This window comes from Salvelinus namaycush, chromosome 22 (genome assembly GCF_016432855.1).
Source record: "Salvelinus namaycush isolate Seneca chromosome 22, SaNama_1.0, whole genome shotgun sequence".
NCBI lineage: Eukaryota > Metazoa > Chordata > Actinopteri > Salmoniformes > Salmonidae > Salvelinus > Salvelinus namaycush.
Genome location: NC_052328.1, coordinates 27,344,608 through 27,369,708, shown reverse-complemented (window position 1 = coordinate 27,369,708; position 25,101 = coordinate 27,344,608). Strand labels below are relative to the sequence as shown.

Here is a 25,101-nt window from a genome sequence, read left to right as displayed (position 1 = left end):
CTACAGATCTGTGAATTTGTGCAGGCACGCACAACTAAGAGGTTCTCGAGAGTTCAATCAATTTGAAGGGTCCAAAATGGCGATGGATGGTATGACCACATCTCCATCAGGACTATCGTATCACAATGTTGGGGACTTTTACCCCAGAAAATTCGGTTCCAAGCCGGACGTGGTGCCGTCCGGGGTGACCGAGAGGAAAGTTGGTCCCCTGGACAAACCTGACATGGTGGCGGTGGACGTTATCAACGATTCAGGTAGTTAGCTAACGTTGCCGGTAGTTATGTTATGCTAGCTAGCCAGCGCAATGTTATTGGTATCTAGGTTAACGGCAAACTGGCTAGCCACCGTTAGAAACCATAATCAGCTATGAAGCATCATTCCACACTTGTGTGTAGCTAGCTAGCTAGGTATATCTTCACTGTAGCTAATGCATTGCCATGTTATGATTGCCAAGACGATAAAACTTGTCAGCTAACGAGCTTTGCTAGAGTGAGTTTACCTGAATTCCGGGGCAAAGTTAACTAACGTTGATGATGTTTCATCTGCTAGTTACCTATTTAACGTTAGGCCAGTTAGCTAGGCCAGGAAATCAAAGCAGAGCTAGCTAGGTGGCTGACTGGCTATCTGCAGATTTCTTAAACCTTTGCCACCTGCATCTTCTTGCTCCAAGTCTTTAATGTCACACTCCTGATGGAGACACAATTGCACCAAGAGTTTACATTAACATAAAACACTGGGGACACACTGGCCTGGGGGTAAGTCTTAGGTGGAAATGCATTTTGAAAACCATGCATAATTTATGCTCCAGAGTGGCGCAGCGTTCTAAGGCACTGCATCTCAGTGCTAGAGGCATCACTACAGAATCTGGTTCGATTCCAGGCAGTATCACAACCGGCCGTGATTGGGAGTCCTGTAGGGCGGTGCACAATTGGCACAGCGTCGTTAGGATTTGGCCGGGGTAGGCCGTCATTGTAAATACAATTTTTTTTCTTAACTGACTTGCCTAGTTAAATAAAATGTTTAAAAAATAAGAATAATCAAACATGCATCATTCTGGTATCTTGAAAATAACGTTAGATGAATACTTTACTTTATATCAGTACTTTGTATCATACTTTCTCTTCCTCTGCAGATATCCCAATGCACAGAAAAAAGCATGAAACTGACATGTTTGTGCTGGTAAGTTTTCCTTTTTTAAGACAAGTTGGGAGGGTCTAAAGTGAAAAAATATATATATGTATTTAACTACTGGCAACCTACTGTAGCTGAAGAAGAAGGATAAACACTACATTGTGAAGCCACTAGATGGTAGTATTATGTAAGACTTATAGCTTGTATCCCCCTACTTCTCTGCAAGCATTACAGGTTTCATCCTTCTCTCTCACATCCTTTCACGTGACTGTGTGTTTGTGTGGTACCCACAGGGTACTATACACCCATTCCGGAAGATGCACAGGTCCTTCTTTGGGAAACTCTCTCAAGAATTCCGCTTGGTGACTTCAGACAGACAGGTAAGTTAGCAGAAGGGGTGTATGCATTTGTGTGTATTGCCTAATACACCTTGCTGTTTGCACACTCTGAAACAACAAAGAAATACAATATTTTTTATTTCTCTAACGACCTCTACAAGCCAGAATGTTCAATACAATTATATTTGAACTTAATCTACCGGTTGTCTGGGTGGTTGTTCCTTATGTCTCTCTAAATAAAATTAAAAATACCCACAGGAAAGTATTATAAACCCTAGTTTTTAGAACGTCGGTCTATATTTTCAATCTCCTGATGTAGTGTGCATCACGTGCGACTATGTAAACAATAGCGTCAGTAGATTGAAACCACAAAGCGGAAATACAAGCTTACAGAACCATATACACACTAGTGTTCTGAAAAGTCAGGTTAATAACACTTTCCTGTGGATATTTTGTCTCAAATTTCCAATGGTAGAACAACAAAATCAGGGGACAACAGGTAGAGTAAGTTAAAATGAAGTTTACTCAACATTTTGAATTGATATATTAGACAAAAGTGGAAGCTTCCACACTCAGACTTGTGGAGGCTAGCATGTACATTAATATGCCTCAGGGACAAACTCTCCCGCAATGCTCTTTGTTTGGGAATTCCTCAATCCCCCTTCCCAGATGACCCTGACTTTATTACTGCACTATTCTGGTAAGCTGTTTAGACATCTCATCTCATAGGCAAGCGCCCAAACACCTCATGATAATCTTTCACTCTATGGACTTCTCCATCACAGTGGGAATTGACAGGTCTTGCCAACCCAACTTGGCAAATAGAGTTTTCAGTAATCTGGTTGATAATGGACTTGTCCAGGAAGGCTCAGAGACTTGATGGAATTGTAGAACACGTGGGGTGGCGTGCAGAATGTAATCTACTTTTTGGCCTACACCAAGGTCCTACTTTTACAAACAAAATCAGGAGTGGATTACAGTGCACAGTTTACAGAGCAAACAAAGTCCAAGGCAAACATTGATTGAATGTGAAAATGCCGCTCCCCTCATGGTATCACATCTAATTTGGGGATGCTCAGCCCGTGTCGTGCAGTAGGTGCAAAGTATATGTTGTCTTCAAGCCCATTAGAAATCGATGGCAAGACAGTGTTGATTTATGAAACGCACAGCCTCAGGTAGCTCAGTAATAGCCATTTCCACTAGCCCAACTAAAGTTAATGGAGCTAAAAACAGTCACTAACTAAATCAGTTTGCGAATCTGCAATGATCAGGTGCCACCTTTTGTAGGGGAGAGTGGGGTAAGTTAAGTTTTTTTATATTCAGCATCACTGTCGAGAAATATTATTCATTCTAACAAAGAAATGTACAAATTTCAGGGTGTTGTTTATACATGGAAATAATCAGAATTCGTGTAACCGTTACAGTTTTGAGAACATATCTTGTCCAAAAAAAGTGGTCTCTTGGCACAACTTACCCCGGGTAAAGGGTAAGTTAAGCCGTCTACACATTTTTGTACTGTATGACATATTACCACTTTTTTAAAACCATGCCTATCTTTATTTCCCAAACACAATTCAATCACAATAGCATTATGTAACTTTTTGGGTGACCTGACCAAATTCACAAAGAAATGTGTGTTATAGATCTGTCATTCTCATTGAAAGCAAGTCTAAGAAGCGGTAGATCTGTTCTATGCTTCCCGTTCTTAAGTTTAGTTTTAGCGTCTTTAACATTTGGTTTTGTACACCAGCTGAAATTACAATATTTTGGTTTATGGAAAGATATTTCACAGCGGTTTAGATGGTAAAAATGATTCTCTACACCTATATTTTCTTGTTTAGTCACATAAATTGAAATTAGGCGAACTATTTGAATTTTAGCAACCAGGAAATGGTGGTGCGATTTCTGTATAGTGCATCTTTTTAAAGGGATACTTTGGGATTTTGGAAAGGAGGCCCTTTATCTACTTCCCCAGAGTCAGATAAACTAGTGGATACTATTTTATGTATGAAGGAAGTTATAGGTAGTTTCGTGAGCCAATGCTAACTAGTGTTGGCGTGATGACTGGAAGTCTATGGGTAACACAAGTTAGCATTGGCTTGCGAAACTACCTGTAATTCCCTTCATACTGGACACAGACATAAAAATGGTATCCACAAGTTCATCTGACTCTGGGGAGTAGGTGAAAGGGCCTCATTGCCAAAACCCCCAAATATTCCTTTAACACCTAACAAATGCTAGTTTAAAAAAAACACCTAACATGGGCCTGTTACCTCATATCCCAGCGATAATGCTTTCCATTACATCTGGGAAGAAAACACTTCAATTTGCTCAACTTGCTATTGGGTCAACTTACCCCAAAGACAAACATTTAGACTATATTAGCCCACACAGCTACAAGGTTGCACTTTCATGCTACACAAATACAGTTGAAGTCGGAAGTTTACATACACTTAGGTTGGAGTCATTAAAACTCGTTTTTCAACCACTTCACAAATGTCTTGTTAACAAATTATAGTTTTGGCAAGTCGGTTAGGACATCTATTTTGTGTACGACACAAGTTTTTTATTTATATTATTATTTTTTCAACAATTGTTTACAGGCAGATTATTTCACTTATAATTCATTGGATCACATTTCCAGTGGGTCAGAAGTTTACATACACAAAGTTGTCTGTGCCTTTAAACAGCTTGGAAAATTCCAGAAAATTATGTAATGGCTTTAGAAGCGTCTGATAGGCTAATTGACATCATTTGAGTCAATTGGAGGGTACCTGTGGATGTATTTCACGGCCTACCTTCAAGCTCAGTGCCTCTTTGCTAGACATCATGGGAAAATCAAAAGAAATCAGCCAAGACCTCAGAAAACAAATTGTAGACCTCCACAAGTCTGGTTCATCCTTGGGAGGAATTTCCAAATGCCTGAAGGTACCACATTCATCTGTACAAACAATAGTACACAAGTATAAACACCATGGGACCACACAGCCGTCACACCGCTCAGGAAGGAGATGCGTTCTGTCTCCTAGAGATGAACGTACTTTGGTGCGAAAAGTGCAAATCAATTCCAGAACAAAGGTTCAAAAGTATCTATATCCACAGTAAAACGAGTCCTGTATCAACATAACCTTAAAGGCCGCTCAGCAAGGAAGAAGCCACTGCTCCAAAACCGCCATTAAAAAAAAACAGACTACGGTTTGCAACTGCACATGGGGGACAAAGATCAATTACCTCTGGTCTGATGAAACAAAAATACAACTGTTTGGCCATAATGACCATCGGTATGGTTGAGGGGCAAAAGGGGGAGCTTGCAAGCTGAAGAACACCATCCCAACCATGAAGCACGGGGGTGGCAGCATCATGTTGTGGTGGTGCTTTGCTGCAGGAGGGACTGATGCACTTTACAAAATAGATGGCATCATGAGGATGGAAAATTATGTGGATATATTGAAGCAACATCTCAAGGCATCAGTCAGGAAGTTAAATCTTAGTCGCAAATGGGTCTTCCAAATGGACAATGACCCCAAGCATTCTTCCAAAGTTGTGGCAAAATGGCTTAAGGACAACAAAGTCAAGGTATTGGAGTGGCCATCACAAAGCCCTGACCTCAATCCTATAGAAAATGTGTGGGCAGAACTGAAAAAGCATGTGCGAGCAAGGAGGCCTACAAATCTGACTCCGTTACACCAGCTCTGTCAGGAGGAATGGGCCAGAATTCACCCAACTTATTGTGGGAAGCTTGTGGAAGGCTACCCGAAACGTTTGACCCAAGTTAAACAATTTAAAGGCAGTGCTCACATACTAATTGAGTGTATGTTAACTTCTGACCCACTGGGAATGTGATGAAAGAAATAAAAGCTGAAATAAATCACTCTATTATTCTGACATTTCACATTCTTAAAATAAAGTGGGGATCCTAACTGACCTAAGACAGGGGATTTTAATTAGGATTAAATGTGAGGAATTGTGAAAAACTGAGTTTAAATGTATTTGGCTATGTGTGTATGTAAACTTCTGACTTCAACAGTATACACTACCGTTCAAAAGTTTGAGGTCAAATAGAAATGTCCTTGCTTTTGAAAGAAAAGCAAAAACAAAATTGTCCATTAAAATAACATCAAATTGATCAGGAGTACAGTGTTATTATTGTAAATGAGTATTGTAGCTGGAAACGCAAGATGTTTATGAAATGTCAACGTATGCGTACAGAGGCCCATTATCAGCAACCATCACTCATGTGTTCCAATGGCACGTTGTGTTAGCTAATCCAAGTTGGATCATTTTAAAAGGCTAATTGATCATTAGAGAACCCTTTTGCAATTATGTTAGCACAGCTGAAAACTGTTCTGATTTAAAGAAGCAATAAAACTGGCCTTTATACTAGTTGAGTATCTGGAGCATCAGCATTTGTGAGTTCGATTACAGGCTCAAAATGGTTAGAAACAAAGAACTTTCTTCTGAAACTCATCAGTCTATTCTTGTTCTGAGAAATTAAGGCTACTCCATGTGAGAAATTTCCAAGGAACTGAAGATCTCGTAAAGCGCTGTGTACTACTCCCAGAACAGCGCAAACAGCGCAAAACACCAGTCTCAACGTTAACAGTGAAGAGGAGACTTCGGGATGCTGACCTTCTAGGCAGAGTTGCAAAAAAAAAGCCATCTCTGACTGGCCAATAAAAGATTAAGATGGGCAAAAGAACACAGACACTGGACTGAGGAACTCTGCCTAGAAGGCTAGCATCCCGGGGTTGCCTCTTCACTGTTGACGTTGAGACTGGTGTTTTGCGGGTACTATTTATTGAAGCTGCCAGTTGAGGACTTGTGAGGCGTCTGTTTCTCAAATTAGACACTAATGTACTTGTCCTCTTGCTCAGTTGTGCACCGGGGCCTCCCACTCCTCTTTCTATTCTGGTTAGAGACAGTTTGCGCTGTTCTGTGAAGGGAGTAGTACACAGCGCTGTACGAGATCTTCAGTTTCTTGGCAATTTCTCACATGGAATAGCCTTCATTTCTATGTAGATGTAGACTATGTAGATATTCCATAAAAAAATCTGCCGTTTCCAGCTACAATACTCATTTACAACGTTAACATTGTCTAAATTGTATTTCTGATCAATTTGATGTTATATTAATAGGCAAAAATAATGTGCTTTTCTTTCAAGAACAAGGACATTTCTAAGTGACCCCAAACTTTTGAACGTGTGTGTATATGTATGTGGGCACCCCTTCAAATTAGTGGACTCGGCTATTTCAGCCACATCCATTGCTGACCGGTATATAAAATCAAGCACACAGCCATGCAATCTCCATAGACAAACATTGTCAATTGAATGGCCTTACTGAAGAGCTCAGTGACTTTCAACGTGGCAACGTCATAGGATGCCACCTTTCCAACAAGTCGGTTCATTACATTTCTGCCCTGCTAGAGCTGCCCCGGTCAACAGCAAGTGCTGTTATTGTGAAGTGGAACGTCTAGGAGCAACAACGACTCAGCCGCGAGGTGGTAGGCCACACAAGCTCTCAGAACGGGACCGCTGAGTGCTGAAGTGGGTAAGAATTGTCTGTCCTCGACTGGAACACTCACTACTGAATTCAAAACTGCCTTTGGAAGAAACGTCAGCACAATAACTGTTCGGCGGGAGCTTCATGAGGCGGGTTTCCGTGGTCGAGCAAATGGGTTTCCATGGTCGAGCAGCCACACACAAGCCTAAGATCACCATGTGCAATGCCAAGCGTCGGCTGGAGTGGTGTAAAGCTCGTTGCCATTGGACTCTGGAGCAGTGGAAACGCGTTCTCTGGAGTGATGAATCACGCTTCACCATCTGACACTGACAGACAAATCTGGGTTTGGCGGATGCCAGGAGAAAGATACCTGCTGCCCGAATGCATAATGCCAACTGTATAGTTTGGTGGAGGAGGAGTAATGGTCTGGGACTGTTTTTCATGGTTTAGGCTCCTTAGTTCCAGTGAAGGGATATCTTAACGCTACAGCATACAATGCCAATCTAGAGGATTCTGTGCTTCCAACTTTGTGGCAACAGTTTGGGGAAGGCCCTTTCCTGTTTCAGCATGACAATGCCCCAGTGCACAAAGCGAGGTCCATACAGAAATGGTTTGTTGAGATCGTTGTGTAAGAACTTGACTAGCCTGCACAGAATCCTGACCTCAACCCTATCGAACACTTTTGGGAAAAATTGGAACGCCGACTGCGAGCCAGGCCTAATTGCCCCACATCAGTGCCGACCTCACTAATGCTCTTGTGGCTAAATGGAAGCAAGTCCCCTGCAGCAATGTTCCAACATCTAGTGGAAAGCTGTCCCAGAAGAGTGGAGGCTTTTATAGCAGCAAAGGGGGGACCAACTCCATATTAATGCCCATGATTTTTGAATGAGATGTTCGACGAGCAGGTCTCCACATACTTTTGGTCATGTAGTATGCGTGTAAGACCTCATATTGAAACTTATAGAGAACCCAACTGATGTATTGAACAATGTTAGAAGTATCTACTTTGGGGCCTCCCGGGTGGCGCAGTGGTCTAGGGCACTGCATCGCAGTGCTAGCTGCGCCACCAGAGTCTCTGGGTTCGCGCCCAGGCTCTGTCGCAGCCGGCCGCGACCGGGAGGTCCGTGGGGCGACGCACAATTGGGCTAGCGTCGTCCGGGTTAGGGAGGGTTTGGCCGGTAGGGATATCCTTGTCTCATCGCGCTCCAGCGACTCCTGTGGCGGGCCAGGCGCAGTGCGCGCTAACCAAGGGGGCCAGGTGCACGGTGTTTCCTCCGACACATTGGTGCGGCTGGCTTCCGGGTTGGAGGCGCGCTGTGTTAAGAAGCAGTGCGGCTTGGTTGGGTTGTGCTTCGGAGGACGCGTGGCTTTCGACCTTCGTCTCTCCCGAGCCCGTACGGGAGTTGTAGCGATGAGACAAGATAGTAATTACTAGTGATTGGATACCATGAAAATTGGGGAGAAAAGGGGATCAAATTTATTTAAAAAATATTTTAAAAAAGTATCTACTTTGATGTAGATACAAGAATCATGAAACTTCAACGCAAAAAATTAATTTGACTTGGTGAAAATCCATATTTTGGATTTAAGTGCCGTACCACTTTTTCCATGTGGTTTCTTCGTTTACAGACTCCACGAAATTACCTCTTCCCAAATATTTGGTCAAATGATTAATTTTGTATATAGTTTCCTAGAAACAAGGGTGGCTCATCATCCCCCTTTGGCTCAACATACCCCTCTCTCCCCTACAGGTCAACTTTGGTTTGCCCCTGTTTTGTCAAGCCTTTGAAGCATCATCCATCACTTCCACAAAGACAAAGAAGTGGCTATGTGCAACATCTTTGACACGTTTTGACACGTAAACATTACTTTTTAAAAATGTAGGTTGTATCCAAAATATCCCTGGTATATTTTCCTGGAAGGCTTTTGATTCGCTTTCGGGTACCTGGTAGAGAAAAAGGCAAAAGGCTCTGCAAAGTGCAATGCTGTTATACAAGCCAAGCTGTAAGAGTATATGTGACCTTGACAGTGAAGTCATGTGGGGGCATGTTATGCCTTAAAACACTTAGGACTTTAAAATAAGGTCTTTATGGAGGATGGATATGGAAATATTCTTTATGGAGGAATGGTATAAGATATGTTCTCAATCTCATAAAACATTATCGCAAGGGGAGGGTGATAGACTGGAGTGTTAAACTCAATCCAATAATTTAACAAAATTGTTATTACTTGTTAAACTATCTTTTTCTCTGAGCAATTGTTTTAGTAAAAAATAATAAAAACAAAATGTTTCTATGAGTCAGGAAGACTGACTGGATATTGTAGCATACAATATAGCTCAGTATTTATTTTATAGTCTTTTTTTTGCTCCTCTTCATCAAGGGATCCAATAATTCCGGACCCCACTATAGGCTAGTATCAAAGGATCAGGGCTGTATGTGAAACCGACATCACTGCTAGCTTAGTAGTATTAGCTTCCTCCCTGAGTACAACTTGGAGTAAACTGTCCGTACCACGGCTCGAATCCGGGTTCCTCTGCCGCTCTAACACGTACGTGACTGACATCCTTGACAACGTACGAACCAGTTGAGCTATAGAAAAAGATCCAATTTAGATAGCACCATTGGCAACATTTTAAGCTGTGCAGTGAGCTTACGGCATGTTCTTATCTCCGTTACACATGGGATATTGGATGGTATAAAGACCGGACTGTAAGGCTTCTGTCCACAGGGACACATTAAGGCTCTTGACTGATACCCTGCTCTCCACTGACTGTGTACAGCGAGGGTACATGGGGGTTCAATCCCCTCTTTAGGAATTATCTGTATGTGTTCCATCTGCCGGTGTACTAGCTAGCTCTGCTAGTGTAGCTCGGCATGCCTCTACCGAAGGACCAATGGGATGGCTAGCCTCGGGGCTACACTGTCTGGGATAAGCTGCTTTTGGCTCCAAGCGGCCCATCTGCCAGAGGTAAAGGCCCTCTTCTACAAGAGTAGGGACTAGGGAGAGAGTGTGCTGTGGTGTGACTTCTGACTACTCTCCCTTAAAGCTGTATGGAAGAGACTGGCACTGGGTTTGGTTTTATAGGAACAGAGACTGATCGAGGTAGAGTCATCTTAGTTCACTTCACATGCATAGAGAGGAGACTTAAGTTTTCTGAAAGGAAAGAGTTCTAGACTTGATACTTTTAGTGGAAAGTGGATTTTTAGTGGATTTTATGGGGAGTGTTGTCTTTCTTGATAAGGGTGTGATTGTGTGATACTTGAGGCTAGGCTCACTGTGGCTGGACACTGCTCCATCCATGCACCTACTAGCAGGAGTCTTCTAGAATGATTCTGCTGTTGACCTGGCAGTAAAATACAGTGGGTCCTCTCCCCCTGTGCTGTGGAGTAGGTTTATACTCTGCTGGATTAAAGACATAACAGTGAAACTACTAGTCACACAGAGAAGATGCAGTCAGTCTAACTTCCTCATTACGGAGCTTAGCAGTCACTTGGCATGTGTCCTGTATAATATAATAATAAGCCATTTAGCAGACTTTTATCCAAAGGGACTTAGTTATGGCGTGCATACATTTTACGCATGGGTGGCCCCGGGAATCGAAACCACAATCCTGGCGTTGCAAGCGCCATGCTCAACCAACTGAGCCACACAGCAGCCATGGATAACTCAGTCTTATAATGCATGCACGTTGCGTGGCGCATGCTCGGGCTGATGATGCAGTATAGTGTTTGTCGCAAGCTGATGATGCAGTACTTTAGGTCGACACGTTATTTATAGATGATATATCAGCAACTGTAGTCTGTGACTCAGGGAGGCTGAATTTCCTAAGGGTGTTTGCGAGTGTCACTCCAATGTAAAATTTTACTTGGATATGTGATGTCTTCAGTACAACCCTCAGGAAAAAGATGTGCTGACATGTTTACCTGCAATACCGCCGTTACCCAGAGGGTGTCAGTGTGTCATCTCGTGTGTTTTTCGTGTGTGTCTGTTAGTGTGTGGTTGGGATGTGTTGTGCAGCATACTGTCACTCTGTTTGCACACACACACGGTCACAGCGTTCTGTAAGGCCCTGACGCCACAACAGGCCCACACACACACTTCAGCTCCTATCTCTGTCCCTGGCTCCGGCTGTCACAAGACGCCCTAGCCCTGTCATAACACTGCGCACCGCAGTAATTGTAGATTTCACAGCACTCCAAGGACAGCCTCTGACTCCAACACAAAGTGACAGGCCAAGCAGCGGTGGATGGCCTCGAGTTTGTACCGTCCTCCTCACATTTTTGCTTTCCATTTTTTACATGGTTTGTCTGATACAAAGCATTCACTGAATTACGGAGCAGATTAAAAAAATATATATATATATTTTTTTAACAGACAGATAGGTTAGGCACTGGCATAATATAACCTATCATCCACTTGCATTACCTGTTAATATCCCACTCCCATCAATCCTATAGATCTAAAGGAATTAATTTGATTTGGAAAGCTCTATTTAATGTTATGCTCTGTGTGTTTCAGTCATGGAGAATCCTGGTGTTCAGCATGCTGAATGTCCTCTGTACTGGTTGCCTGCTGATGTGGTGCAGCTCCACCAACAGTATGGGTGAGTAGTCCTCATCACGTGACAGTGTTCCACACAGCCAGCCAGGCGTAGTAGAGGACGTCAGTGAGAACACTCTGTACTGACATTGTTCTGATATTGTGCTCTGACGTAATTCTGTTCTCCCTAAAGTTGTTCACCTAGGGCCATGGCAGTTCACACCATTATAGTGATTATTCTCCAACTACTTAGATCTACTCATGATGTTCAGAGAGAGAGATCCCATATTATAGATTCAGTCACAGTCCTCTTGACTGAAGAAAATAGTAATTCATCTACTATGATCCGACCTCCCCACCCCCACATTGCAGATTAGATCTTTGCTGGTGTCGCAGTCTTGTTGTGATGATGATCATGGTGAAATCGGTGTGAAATCCTTTTATGATTAATCCCTCTGAAAATTTGTGCAATGAAAAACATGGCAACACAAGCAGCCTCCACCAGTGTTGTGTGTCAGAGACACAGGAAATGGAAGACGTTCAGATATTGAGCGGCCCGAGGAATGCGACACAGACGTCAATAGCCAGCACAAATAAACCGCAGCACCAGGCAGTTAGACCCTTCTGCTCAGAGACGGAGGAGAATGGATCCACAGGACAGGAAACTGTTGGTACACTTCCTATATGGTGTTTATCCACACCGAAACCAAGCTGTGCTAATATTGAAGCCATTGAGGGCGAGATAGTCTTTCCTCTGTGCTGTAATGGCATTTTCCAGCCTATATCTGCACAGATCAGCCTTGTGTTTAGGGAGATGGTAATGTGATTACCATCTGTTTATGGAGATGGTAATGTGTAGATCTCATAAGCTGCCCCCAATCTTACATGTCAACATCAATATGATATTATTACTAATTCAAGTTAAGGGATTAAAAAAAAAAATGTTATGCAATCATAAAACAAGTTTGATGTCAGTCCCGCTGCAAATAGTATGTGTTAAGCGTAAATCGAAATCCACAGACGCGATAGTCTGGCGTCCCATTGTGACTTACTGTAGCTACGTGGCTCTGAGACCACCATCCGTGCGGGACGCACAGCCCGAAAGTTCACCTCCCCACAATTCCCAACCAACGTGGCTCCGGTACGTTTCCTCTATTCATTTGAATGTGTTGACAGTTGGAGAAATTGCTTGAGCTGCGCTGAGAATTCAAGAAGTATGAAAGCCAACGGTCCAATATTCTAGAACACTTCTGTGCGTACATGTTTGGAAATCATCTATTGTACTTATTAGAACACATATTAATTTGCCCAAGTTTACCATAAGACATGAACAGACTGCGTCAGTGATTTCTATTCCCTGGAATCTTCTAAAGAGGCAACGGCACGGGCATGTCCCTGTGTGTTTGGTGCTTGTATGTCTACCACTTTGTGTAGCTGTTTTTGGCTTTCCCAAAAACCTTTTCAATTTAAAGTTAACTACAAAGTAGCCTATGCCTACCTGGCAGAATCATGATTATTTTCTTAAATCCAGTGGGCATTTGTTTAGCAAACTCACGTGCGCTACAGAAACACTGCTAACCAAACAGTGCTTGGTGCATTCTATAGAGATTGCAACGTTGTATCTGTGCCATTATGGCCTTGGTGACAGGCTCAATGGCGCGCTCTCCATTTTAAAGCAGTCAATTTTCTTGTTATGTTAGAAAAAAAGTGTAAGGGCTAATATTGGTGACTTGCCGCCGCCACCTGCCTTGCTGGGGTCTTGAACCAAATCTTGTCATTCATTTATTGGCACTAGATGGCAGTCATATTGCTTAAAGCAATTTACAAACTTGGTAAACCAATTGAAGACACAAATGCTCTGATAATTGGCTGCTCGCTCCCAACCAATAGAATCCCAACCCAATTGACTGCCATTGAAGGCTTCTGCCATTTGAAAGTAATCTCCATGCAAAATGGGTTATTTCCATGTAATGCTCGCTATACATCTTTACAGTGCATGCACACTTAAATTAAAGGGCAACTCAATCAAAATGTCAGATTTTTCACAGACCTCAAAAGTGGTCTCCTGTGTGGTAAAATTAGGGCTGGCATAATTACCGTGTAACTGACGGTTATGGATGAAGACCGCCATGAAAATAAAATAGTCGTCATGACCGTAAAAAAAATGTATTTATGTTTTGGTCGAACAAATCGCTGACTGAGTGACCACAATGCAGCAGCAGCACACATAGAAATAGAATGAATAGAACAGATTCAGAACTTCTTACCCTGGCAATTTGACTGAACTCATTTGACTGGGTACACTCGCAATGGCTGCCAGTATTGTGATGCAATAATTTCAATGGTAATGTAGAATGTCAATGTAGGCTAATTTTGCAGGGGGGCAATGAGGAGATTCTGAATCTTTCTCCCACAGCCCTTTTCCCCACGCGTTTCCATGGTAATTCCATTGTGTGTTAGAGTTCGATTGACCTCTTTACTGCATCCATGGCCGCTAGTCCACCCATTATGTCATCATTGACTTGAATGAGTTCATTGTTGTGAACTTAGAACATCTAGTCTAGTTGTTTTTCTGTTAAGTGTGGTTTTGAAAAGCAAAAACCTGGAAAGATGATTGGAAAATCTGTCCTTCTCCCAACTTTATTTGTTTGCTGTGGTATCGTTTTGGTATTGAGTATTGTGATACCAAACCTACTATCAAACTCCAAATTATGATATTGTGACAGCACTAGTATATGCTGTTTGTGTGGTGTCAGGACAACACTAGTTTGTGTGGTGTCAGGACAACTGTACAAGCTTGCGGATGTTGTTTTAGCTGTGTGTTATGAGTTTGCTGCTCAGACTGAGAGGAGCGGTAGTGTAGTGGTCTGAGGATTTTATTATAGTGTGTCTGTGTGGCAAATTAGATCTCTTCCACATCTCTGAATGTTTTCCAGTCATTGCATATTTACCGTAATGTGGTGGGCTGAGCATTTGGCTTCCGGTTCATTAGACTCCCCTCCCGTCCTCCTCTCTCCCTCCCCCTTCATAGTAAACAATGCCAGTGTTACAACAAAGCAAAGCTACACTGCTGTTGCATAGGAGATGTATGCTTTTCATACATGCTCCGTACTGCCTACAGTGGACTAGTCATTCCAGTAGAGCATCATCAACTGAGTGACATTGTGAAAACAAAAGAGAATCTCTAATTGAATTTGATACGATAATGTCCCAAAGGCATGCAGGACGGAACCATAGAACGTGGGGTTTGCATAATCGGGCCGAAATTTGCCATGTCAGCGGCCATATAGTCACACAGGAGGAGGAAGAGAGAGGAAGGGCTGTGAGCCTGGTCTGAGAACAATCTGAGGTCCCCATCAGCAGCACCAAGCCTCATCCCTGTGACTGGTCCTAGCTGTGAATGTAGCTGCTCATTTGTGAGAAAGCGGCTTCCTGAAGAGATCTCCTATTCTAAACCTGAGCAGGAGATGTTTTTCCATTACAAACCTCTAAAGTGGAGGGCTACTACTCCTAATCCTTCCTTGCAGATTGGATAGAATCAATGTTAGCTCCACAGAGTTTGACGCAAACCTGCTGGTAATCCTTCACTGCCCCGTAAATTCAAGTGCAGCATTCGTGGTTGAGCGAGATAATGATTAACTAAGAGAAAATGTGACTACACTTAAATCTCATTGTCTATTTATGGGGGTTTCCAATTCAGTGACACTGAACAAAACACACAAGGACGACATGCTGCATTTCTCGCTGACAGGTCTATTTATAGTGCATTTTCATTAAGCGGTTGTTAAACAAGCATGCATAACGCTACTTGGAAGAGAACATGTAATTAACAGTGGCATTGCAGGCTATTACTAGGCTTAGCATGTGAATACATCGAGGCCTAGTGATAGACTAGCACCCTCTCCAGCTGCCTCAGACTACAACAACAGGAGATGGGCTCCTGCCCTATGGGCCATTCTGGCTCGGGCAAGGCTACTTGCCCGAGCCAGAAGGCCTAATTTTAGGCCTAAAATAGTAGTAGGCCTAATTTTGAGTATAAGGGCAGCATAAATCCAAAATAAATCCCTTTTAATAATTTGGTGGGTGCTTATATTTGTCCTATTTCACACATGCACAAGTGTGTATTATACTCATGTGTGAATTGGAAATGTGTTTTTTGTATATCCCAACTCCCCCTGAGACACCCTCGGGAGAGTGGGGTTACGGCCAGGGTCAGCCATTATCAACAGGAATTATGGTTAAGTGCCTTGCTCAAGGGCCCACGGCAGATTTTTCACCTTGTCAGCTTGGTGATTCAGACGAGTAACCTTTTCAGTTTACTGGCCCAACGCTCTACCCGCTCGGCTACCTGCCGCCTTAAGATGTCATTAGCATGAAGCCTTTCAAATTCAAAAGGAAGACATTGCAGTGCAACTAATTTTCTGTTCCAGTTTCTCATAAAAATACTAAAAAGGAAAAATGGATCTCTTAGGAGGCTACTTCCGCTGATATATAGATACATTATCCTGTCTGTAGCTAATAGCTATGAACAATGGTAGAAAGATAATAGCTTGTAATTTACAGATTTGTTGCTAATTTCAGGAAGAAGAGCTATATGTACTTTTAAGGAATAGCAACCAGAAATGTATTTATATAGCTAGCAGATATTTTGGACCTGACAAAGATCCTCTGGATCAAAACTAGAGGTCGACCGATTAATCGGAATGGACGATTAATTAGGGCCGATTTCAAGTTTTCATAACAATCGGAAATCGGTATTTTTGGAAACCGATTTGGCCGATTTAAAAATAAAAAAAATCTGTTTTTTTTGTTTTAAAAAATTACACCTTTATTTAACTAGGCAGGTCAGTTAAGAACACATTCTTATTTTCAATGATGGCCTAGGAACGGTGGGTTAACTGCTTTGTTCAGGGGCAGAACGACAGACTTTCACCTTGTCAGCTTGGGGATTCAATCTTGCAACCTTACGGTTAACTAGTCCAACGCTCTTACCACCTGCCTTACATTGCACTCCACAAGGAGCCTGCCTGTAACGCGAATGCAGTAAGAAGCCAAGGTAAGTTGCTAGCTAGTATTAAACGTATCTTATAAAAAACAATCAATCAATCATAATCACTAGTTAACTACACATGGTTGATATTACTAGTTTATCTAGCGTGTCCTGCTTTGCATATAATCGATGCGGTGCGCATTCGCGAAAAAGGACTGTCGTTGCTCCACTGTGTACCTAAACATAAATGCCTTTCTTAAAATCAATACACAAGTATATATTTTGAAACCTGCATATTTAGTTAATATTGCCTGCTAACATTAATTTCTTTTAACTAGGGTAATTGTGTCACTTCTCTTGCAACAGAGTCAGGGTATATGCAGCAGTTTGGGCCGCCTGGCTCGTTGCGAACTGTGTGAAGACTATTTCTTCCTAACAAAGACAGCCAACTTCGCCAAACGGGGGATGATTTAACAAAAGCGCATTTGCGAAAAAAGCGCAATTGTTGCACGACTGTACCTAACCATAAACATCAATGCCTTTCTTAAAATCAATACACAGAAGTATATATTTTTAAACCTGCATATTTAGCTAAAAGAAATCCAAGTTAGCAGGCAATATTAACCAGGTGAAATTGTGTCACTTCTCTTGCGTTCATTGCACGCAGAGTCAGGGTATATGCAACAATTTGGGCCGCCTGGCTTGTTGCGAACTAATTTGCCAGAATTTTACGTAATTATGACATAACATTGAAGGTTGTGCAATGTAACAGGAATATTTAGACTTATGGATGCCACCCGTTAGATAAAATACGGAACGGTTCCGTATTTCACTGAAAGAATAAACGTTTTGTTTTCGAAATTATAGTTTCCGGATTCGACCATATTAATGACCAAAGGCTCGTATTTCTGTGTGTTATAATTAAGTCTATGATTTGATATTTGATAGAGCAGTCTGACTGAGCGATGGTAGGCAGCAGCAGGCTCGTACGCATTCATTCAAACAGCACTTTCGTTCATTTGCCAGCAGCTCTTCACAATGCTTCAAGCATTGAGCTGTTTACGACTTCAAGCCTATCAACGCCCGAGATTAGGCTGGTGTTACCGATGTGAAATGGCTAGCTAGTTAGCGGGGTGCGCGCTAATAGCGTTTCAATCGGTGACGTCACTCGCTCTGAGACTTGGAGTAGTTGTTCCCCTTGCTCTTTTGTGGAGCGATGGGTAACGATGCTTCGAGGGTGGCTGTTGTCGATGTGTTCCTGGTTCGAGCCCAGGTAGGGGCGAGGAGAAGGACGGAAGCTATACCGTTACACTGGCAATACTAAAGTGCCTATAAGAACATCCAATAGTCAAAGGTATATGAAATACAAATGGTATAGAGAGAAATAGTCCTATAATTCCTATAATAACTACAACCTAAAACTTCTTACCTGGGAATATTGAAGACTCATGTTTAAAGGAACCACCAGCTTTCATATGGTCTCATGTTCTGAGCAAGGAACTTAAACGTTAGCTTTTTTACATGGCACATATTGCACTTTTACTTTCTTCTCCAACACTTTGTTTTTGCATTATTTAAACCAAATTGAACATGTTTCATTATTTATTTGAGGCTAAATTGATTTAATTGATGTATTATATTAAGTTAAAATAAATGTTCATTCAGTATTGTTGTAATTGTCATTATTACAAAAAAAATTAAAAATGGCCGATTTAATCGGTATCGGCTTTTTTTGGTACTCCAATAATCGGTATCGGCATTGAAAAATCATAATCGGTCGATCATTAAAGGTGGTAATTATTTGGGAGTAAACAGTGTACAGGCCTTTATGTTCTTTTCATGTATGTACCATTAGCCAAGCACCCAAGTTTTTTGATGGATGTGCGTGTGACCACAGCCATTTCTTCAACTGAAAATGTTCTGATTTGATAACAATCGATTTCCTTTCATTACCTATCTACAAAGTATCTGATAATGGTGCCTTCAGGGGTGGTGTTGGGATGTTTCCGGGGATGACTCTTAATTGTATTTCCTTGATTCCTCGCATTCTCTCTCCTCACCTCCTCAAAGTTCATTTTGTGTGTGTGCATAACTGATCCTAAAGTGGTGCGCTGTTCCGTAGGCTGTCGGAATAAAACAGATGAGTCTACAGGAATGTTTGGTGTTGTCAGCTGGTCCAGATCAAATTTTGCACCGGAAGACTAGATAAAGTTTCAAGCTGTTGAAAAATGTCCATGCCTTAATTTGATATGCGTATCCCTCTTTTGTCAACACTTATTTTAGCTGGATCAATAGTTGCCTGGGAATGTTGGTTGTGTAGGTCATTACAGACAAATACAAACTGACTGCAGTGTGCACTGGGTTATTGTTTAAGGCCCATGATCCTCTAGGTTTATTTCCTTCTTATACTGTGTTTGTTTACTATGGCAATTATTCTGCTGAATTGATATGCGGGATTATACTGGATGATTAGAAAGGGTTACTTTTAAGCATGTTTAATGCTCCGTTGTGATTCCTGGAAATTCAGGACATTTATTTTCTGTCTTGATGGTGTTATGGAACGTAGTGACTGGCCTTGGTTCAGAGTCTTGTTTTTATTTGTTTAATTCACAGTTTAGTGTGCAGTGTGTTTAGTTTCTGGAGAGAAACACACACACACAACTAATCTTTGTGTTTGTTCTATGTGTGTGTTAGTGCATCTGATGTCTGTCTGCTCTGCTCCTTCATAGCAGACAGCCTCCTCTCAGAAGCACTATACTCTGGGACTGTGTGTTCCCACCGTATTTCTACAGCTGGGGGAAGCCAAGCGAAAGGAGGTCAAGTGCCTGTTCTGCAGGCTTATAAACACCCCCCCTCCTCCTTTATCCCCCTCTCATCCTTCCTCCTGCCCAGGGAGAGAGAGAGAGGTCTGAATGAAAGGGTTTACCCTGTCCTGACAACCCCCCCCAGTCTGAGCGGCTCGCTCAGTGTGGCTCTCAGGAGATTGGCATGGTGGCAAACTCTATGCAGATGCCTCCCACAAAAATGTCTGTCTGTGGATAAGAGATAAGATAGATAAGACTGTCAGAGATGGGAAGAGATTGTGTGTGGCACTTGAGGTTATCCTGTCTAGGCCCTTGCAGCACGTGTGTCCATGTGTTTGTTTGTTTATGTCTGTGTGTGCACGTGTGTGTCTGCGCTCCAGTGTGTCTGTATTTGGTAAAGGAAGAGTTAGTTAGTCCCCAGGCCCCTCCTGTTCTTCCCCGCTAGAGCACAGCTGGTGAGTCCCACAGGGCTGTGAGTAAAGGGAACAGTCCTACATTCAGATTCACTTTCAGTTCTCAGCTTTGCCAATAATAAAATTCAATTTATTCCCCATACAACCACATAAAAAAACTAAAATATTAGGTGGGTGCTTATATTTGTCCTATTTCACACATGTACAAGTGTGTATTATACGCATAAGTGAATTGGAAATGTGTTTTTGTATATCCCAACTCCCCCTGAGACACCCTCGGAGAGTAGGTGACATCTGCTCATATCTGCTGTACTTAGAATCTGGCCCTGGACACTGATCTATAGCTATATAATAGGTCCACAAGGTTCGCTTTTTTTCATAGACATGTAGTTTATAGGCTAGAACTAGGTAATGTGGCTCGTGGACAGTATGTTCAGTACAGCTAATGGCCTCATTACCTTATGTAATCTTTATCGAGCTACCTAATATGAGCTAATCTAATTGCAGCATCTGGTTTTGATGCTGTTAAATTAAGACACTTTGGTACACCTGAGACATTCCACAGACTGAGATCCACCCTATCCTATCCAAGCCAAGTCTGGTCAGAGACTGTTTATTCAGCTCAGGGTTGGAGCAGGGGAAGATTTCACTACAAGCTGGTGTGGAGCTCCTCAGAGACCTGTCCTTGTACCCCTATTAATTTCTGACATCCTACTTAAAGTGTGGAGTTCCAGCCTCTTTCTGCAGCCTCACGTTACACAAGCCTATTAATTATTGGACAAAACCAATGTGCTGCTCACCCATATCTTCCTATTCAGAGGGCTAAGCTATATCCTACTTGCCTCATCCATCAGGATTCAGTGTAGTCTGTCGCTCTGACAACAATAGGGCCAACTTGTACAAAAGCCATGGGGGGGGGGGGGGGGTTCAGTAACACCACACTTTGAAAAGGTGAGAATTGTTATCTTATATTGTTGATTACAACTAGAGATTTTCATGATTATGTTTTCTGAAGGCTTTGTGGCTGTTTATACACCAACTGTCAAGAGTAAACTAGTGAGAAACCTTTGCATAGAACCTGAAAGCAACTTCAAAGGTGTGGGTACATGCATAGAAATACAATCTCATTCTATACATTGACCATTATCAGAACACTTTCTTACTAAATGAGTTGTGTACCATCTTCATTGTTTCCACTGAATGGTGAATTGAAATGTTGATCTCTGAGGTCAGGTTTTCCTTCAAACAATTCTCCAATGTTTTTTTGTGGTCAGCCGAAAGTTTCTTAGTGAGTGCTGGTAGTCGGAGCTAGTTCAGGTTGTGGTTACTGACAGGTCAGGTTTGATGGGTCAACTATCTCAACAATTGTACGCTTATGTCTGTGTGCTGAACTATATGCAGTTTGTTGTCACTCACTTCTCCCTCCCTGGGCCACTAAGGTGGTGTGTGTGCTCCCAGTACCAGCCAGCCCTGAATGTGTGTTTCCCTGGTCTCACTTTCACCCCGTGTGGTTGTCAGCACGGCCCAAGGCCCAGACCAGCCGCCGCTTCCTTTGCACGGTTCACATTTCCCCTGCCAGGTGTTTCTGTGTAGTCAGTCAATAAAGCTTTTAGTTTACATATGGAGCGATCTATTGTTTTAATGTGCCGCGTTGACAGACACCCGAGATGTCCTGGTCGATGCATGTTTCTCTGCGCAATGACAGCCCACTGCTGCAGTTTGCAAATCTCTCCTATCTGAGATACCGTGTGTGTAACCTGTGTGTATGCGCCAATGCGGTTAGGACCCAGCAGAGCCTGGCCCAGGGAAAGGTGATACACACCCGTGGCCCAAAGGCCCGTCAACTTTTGCTTATCCTCCGATAACCAGGCAGCACTTAATGCCGTTAATGGGCTTTGTTCCCTGGGGTGGAACTGGGGCCGGGAGGTGAGGCTGGGGCTAGGGGCTGAGGCTGGGGCTGGGATGGCAGCAAGGCACAGGGAACAGTCAGCCGATCAGACTGCTTTGGGCTTCTGCTCTGCAGACAACATTAAATATGCAGCTCCTGAGTCATATTCCTCCACTGTGCTCCTACCCTTTTTAATCTCCCATTGATCAGGTCTGAAATCATACTCCAGTGACCTTAATCTGCAAACATTATGCTCCACGTATTGGGTTCAGCTCTGGAGGGAGCCGGCCCACCGGGCCTCCTCCTCTGGGTTATGACTAGTTTTGCTGCTCCATGCCAGACAGCTGACCAAACCGGCTCCGCGCACCAGAGGCAAAATACCAAAACTAACTAAACCAACTACATTAATTTGGGTACAGGTCGAAACGCATAAAAACATTCCTGGACAGTTAGCTAGCTTATTGTTGCTAGCTAGTTTGTACTGGGAGAAAAACATTGGGTTATTATTACCTGAAATGCATAATGTCTTTTTTTAATTTTTTTAATTTTGCTGAATCTTTGTAGAATATTTAGCCTTAAAAAAAAAAAAATGTCACACAAAATTGTGAATGATGGCAGACCAAAGGGAGGGTGGTGCCGCTTCTCCTCCAGATGCTGTTAATTTATCTAAAACATCAGGTGTATGCCGATGGTTATTGCCACGATTATCAGTCATGTAGCTGCTGTACTGATAATCTCACTGCGTCCTTGCTGGGATGACAATACTGTCAGGAAATGCCGACACCCCAGACAAGCACATCAAATCAAATCAAATTTTATTTGTCACATACACATGGTTAGCAGATGTTAATGCGAGGGTAGCAAAATGCTTGTGCTTCTAGTTCCGACAATGCAGTAATAACCAACGAGTAATCTAACCTAACAATTCCACAACTACTACCTTATACACACACAAGTGTAAAGGGCTAAAGAATATGTACATAAAGATATATGAATGAGTGATGGTACAGAACGGCATAGGCAAGATGTAGTAGATGGTATCGAGTACAGTATATACATATGAGATCAGTAGTGTAGGGTATGTAAACATAAAAGTGGCATAGTTTAAAGTGGCTAGTGATACATGTATTACATAAAGATGGCAAGATGCAGTAGATGATATAGAGTACAGTATATACATATACATTATATTAAGTGGCATTTTTTAAAGTGGCTAGTGATACATTTTTTTAATCAATTTCCATCAATTCCATTATTAAAGTGAGCTGGAGTTGAGTCAGTATGTTGGCAGCAGCCACTCAATGTTAGTGGTGGCTGTTTAACAGTCTGATGGCCTTGAGATAGAAGCTGTTTTTCAGTCTCTCGGTCCCTGCTTTGATGCACCTGTACTGACCTCGCCTTCTAGATGATAGCGGGGTGAACAGGCAGTGGCTCGGGTGGTTGTTGTCCTTGATGATCTTTATGGCCTTCCTGTGACATCTGGTGGTGTAGGTGTCCTGGAGGGCAGGTAGTTTGCCCCCAGTGATGCGTTGTGCAGACCTCACTACCCTCTGGAGAGCCTTACGGTTGTGGGCGGAGCAGTTGCCGTACCAGGCAGTGATACAGCCCGACAGGATGCTCTCGATTGTGCATCTGTAGAAGTTTGTGAGTGCTTTTGGTGACAAGCCGAATTTCTTCAGCCTCCTGAGATTGAAGAGGCGCTGCTGCGCCTTCTTCACAACGCTGTCTGTGTGGGTGGACCAATTCAGTTTGTCCGTGATGTGTACGCAGAGGAACTTAAAACTTACTACCCTCTCCACTACTGTCCCGTCGATGTGGATAGGGGGGTGCTCACTCTGCTGTTTCCTGAAGTCCACAATCATCTCCTTTGTTTTGTGGACATTGAGTTAGAGGTTATTTTCCTGACACCACACTCCGAGGGCCCTCACCTCCTCCCTGTAGGCAGTCTCGTCGTTGTTGGTAATCAAGCCTACCACCGTAGTGTCGTCCGCAAACTTGATAATTGAGTTGGAGGCGTGCATGGCCCCTCAGTCGTGGGTGAACAGGGAGTACAGGAGAGGGCTCAGAACACACCCTTGTGGGGCCCCAGTGTTGAGGATCAGCGGGGTGGAGATGTTGTGACCTACCCTCACCACCTGGGGGCGGCCCATCAGGAAGTCCAGTACACAGTTGCACAGCTTGATGACGAGTTTGGAGGGTACTATGGTGTTAAATGCTGAGCTGTAGTCGATGAACAGCATTCTCACATAGGTATTCCTCTTGTCCAGATGGGTTAGGGCAGTGTGGTTGCGATTGCGTCGTCTGTGGACCTATTGGGGCGGTAAGCAAATTGGAGTGGGTCTAGGGTGTCAGGTAGGGTGGAGGTGATATGGTCCTTGACTAGTCTATCAAAGCACTTCATGATGACGGAAGTGAGTGCTATGGGGCGTTAGTCATTTAGCTCAGTTACCTTAGCTTTCTTGGGAACAGGAACAATGGTGGCCCTCTTGAAGCATGTGGGAACAGCAGACTGGGATAAGGATTGATTGAATATGTCCGTAAACACACCAGCCAGCTGGTCTGCGCATGCTCTGAGGACGCGGCTGGGGATGCCGTCTGGGCCTGCAGCCTTGCGAGGGTTAACACGTTTAAATGTTTTACTCACGTCGGCTGCAGTGAAGGAGAGTCCGCAGGTTTTGGTAGCGGGCCGTGGCACTGTATTGTCCTCAAAGCGAGCAAAGAAGTTATTTAGTCTGTCTGGGAGCAAGACATCCTGGTCTGCGACGGGGCTGGTTCTCTTTTTGTAATACGTGATTGACTGTAGACCCTGCCACATACCTCTTGTGTCTGAGCCGTTGAATTGCAACTCTACTTTGTCTCTATACTGAAGCTTAGCTTGTTTGATTGCCTTGCTTAGGGAATAGCTACACTGTTTGTATTCGGTCATGTTTCCGGTCACCTTGCCCTGGTTAAAAGCAGTGGTTCGCGCTTTCAGTTTCACGCAAATGCTACCATCAATCCACGGTTTCTGGTTTGGGAATGTCTTAATAGTTGCTGTGGGTACGACATCGCCGATGCACTTTCTAATGAACTCGCTCACCGAATCAGCGTATTCGTCAATGTTGTTGTTGGACGCAATGCGGAACATATTACAAACCACGTGATCGAATCAGGCTTGAAGCTTGGAATCAGATTGGTCGGACCAGCGTTGAACAGACCTGAGTGCGGGAGCTTCTTGTTTTAGTTTCTTTCTGTAGGCTGGAAGTAACAAAATGGAGTCGTGGTCAGCTTTTCCGAAAGGAGGGCGGGGGAAGGCCTTATATGCGTCGCGGAAGTTAGAATAACAATGATCCAGGGTTTTACCAGCCCTGGTTGCGCAATTGATATGCTGATAGAATTTAGCGAGTCTTGTTTTCAGATTAGCCTGAAAATTTGCCTAAAATTTCAGATTAGCCTAAAATCCCCAGCTACAATGAATGCAGCCTCAGGATATGTGGTTTCCAGTTTACATAGA

General features: G+C 43.1%; 1 protein-coding gene across 3 annotated transcripts in view; it reads left to right on the top strand.

Annotated features, from left to right (window-relative positions):
- The window catches only part of LOC120017710 (zinc transporter 6-like), a 91,205-nt gene that overhangs the window by 766 nt on the left and 65,338 nt on the right, over positions 1-25,101 (top strand). Inside the window, exons 1-4 of one of the 3 annotated variants that reach the window (XM_038960654.1) lie at positions 44-254; positions 1,133-1,179; positions 1,425-1,511; positions 11,493-11,577. In XM_038960654.1, the coding sequence (XP_038816582.1) occupies positions 77-254; positions 1,133-1,179; positions 1,425-1,511; positions 11,493-11,577 (397 nt within the window). In that variant the 5' untranslated portion in view covers positions 44-76. Of the gene's footprint in view, positions 1-43; positions 255-1,132; positions 1,180-1,424; positions 1,512-11,492; positions 11,578-25,101 lie in introns of those variants that run through there. The other 2 variants (XM_038960653.1, XM_038960655.1) reach the window with 2 other exon arrangements.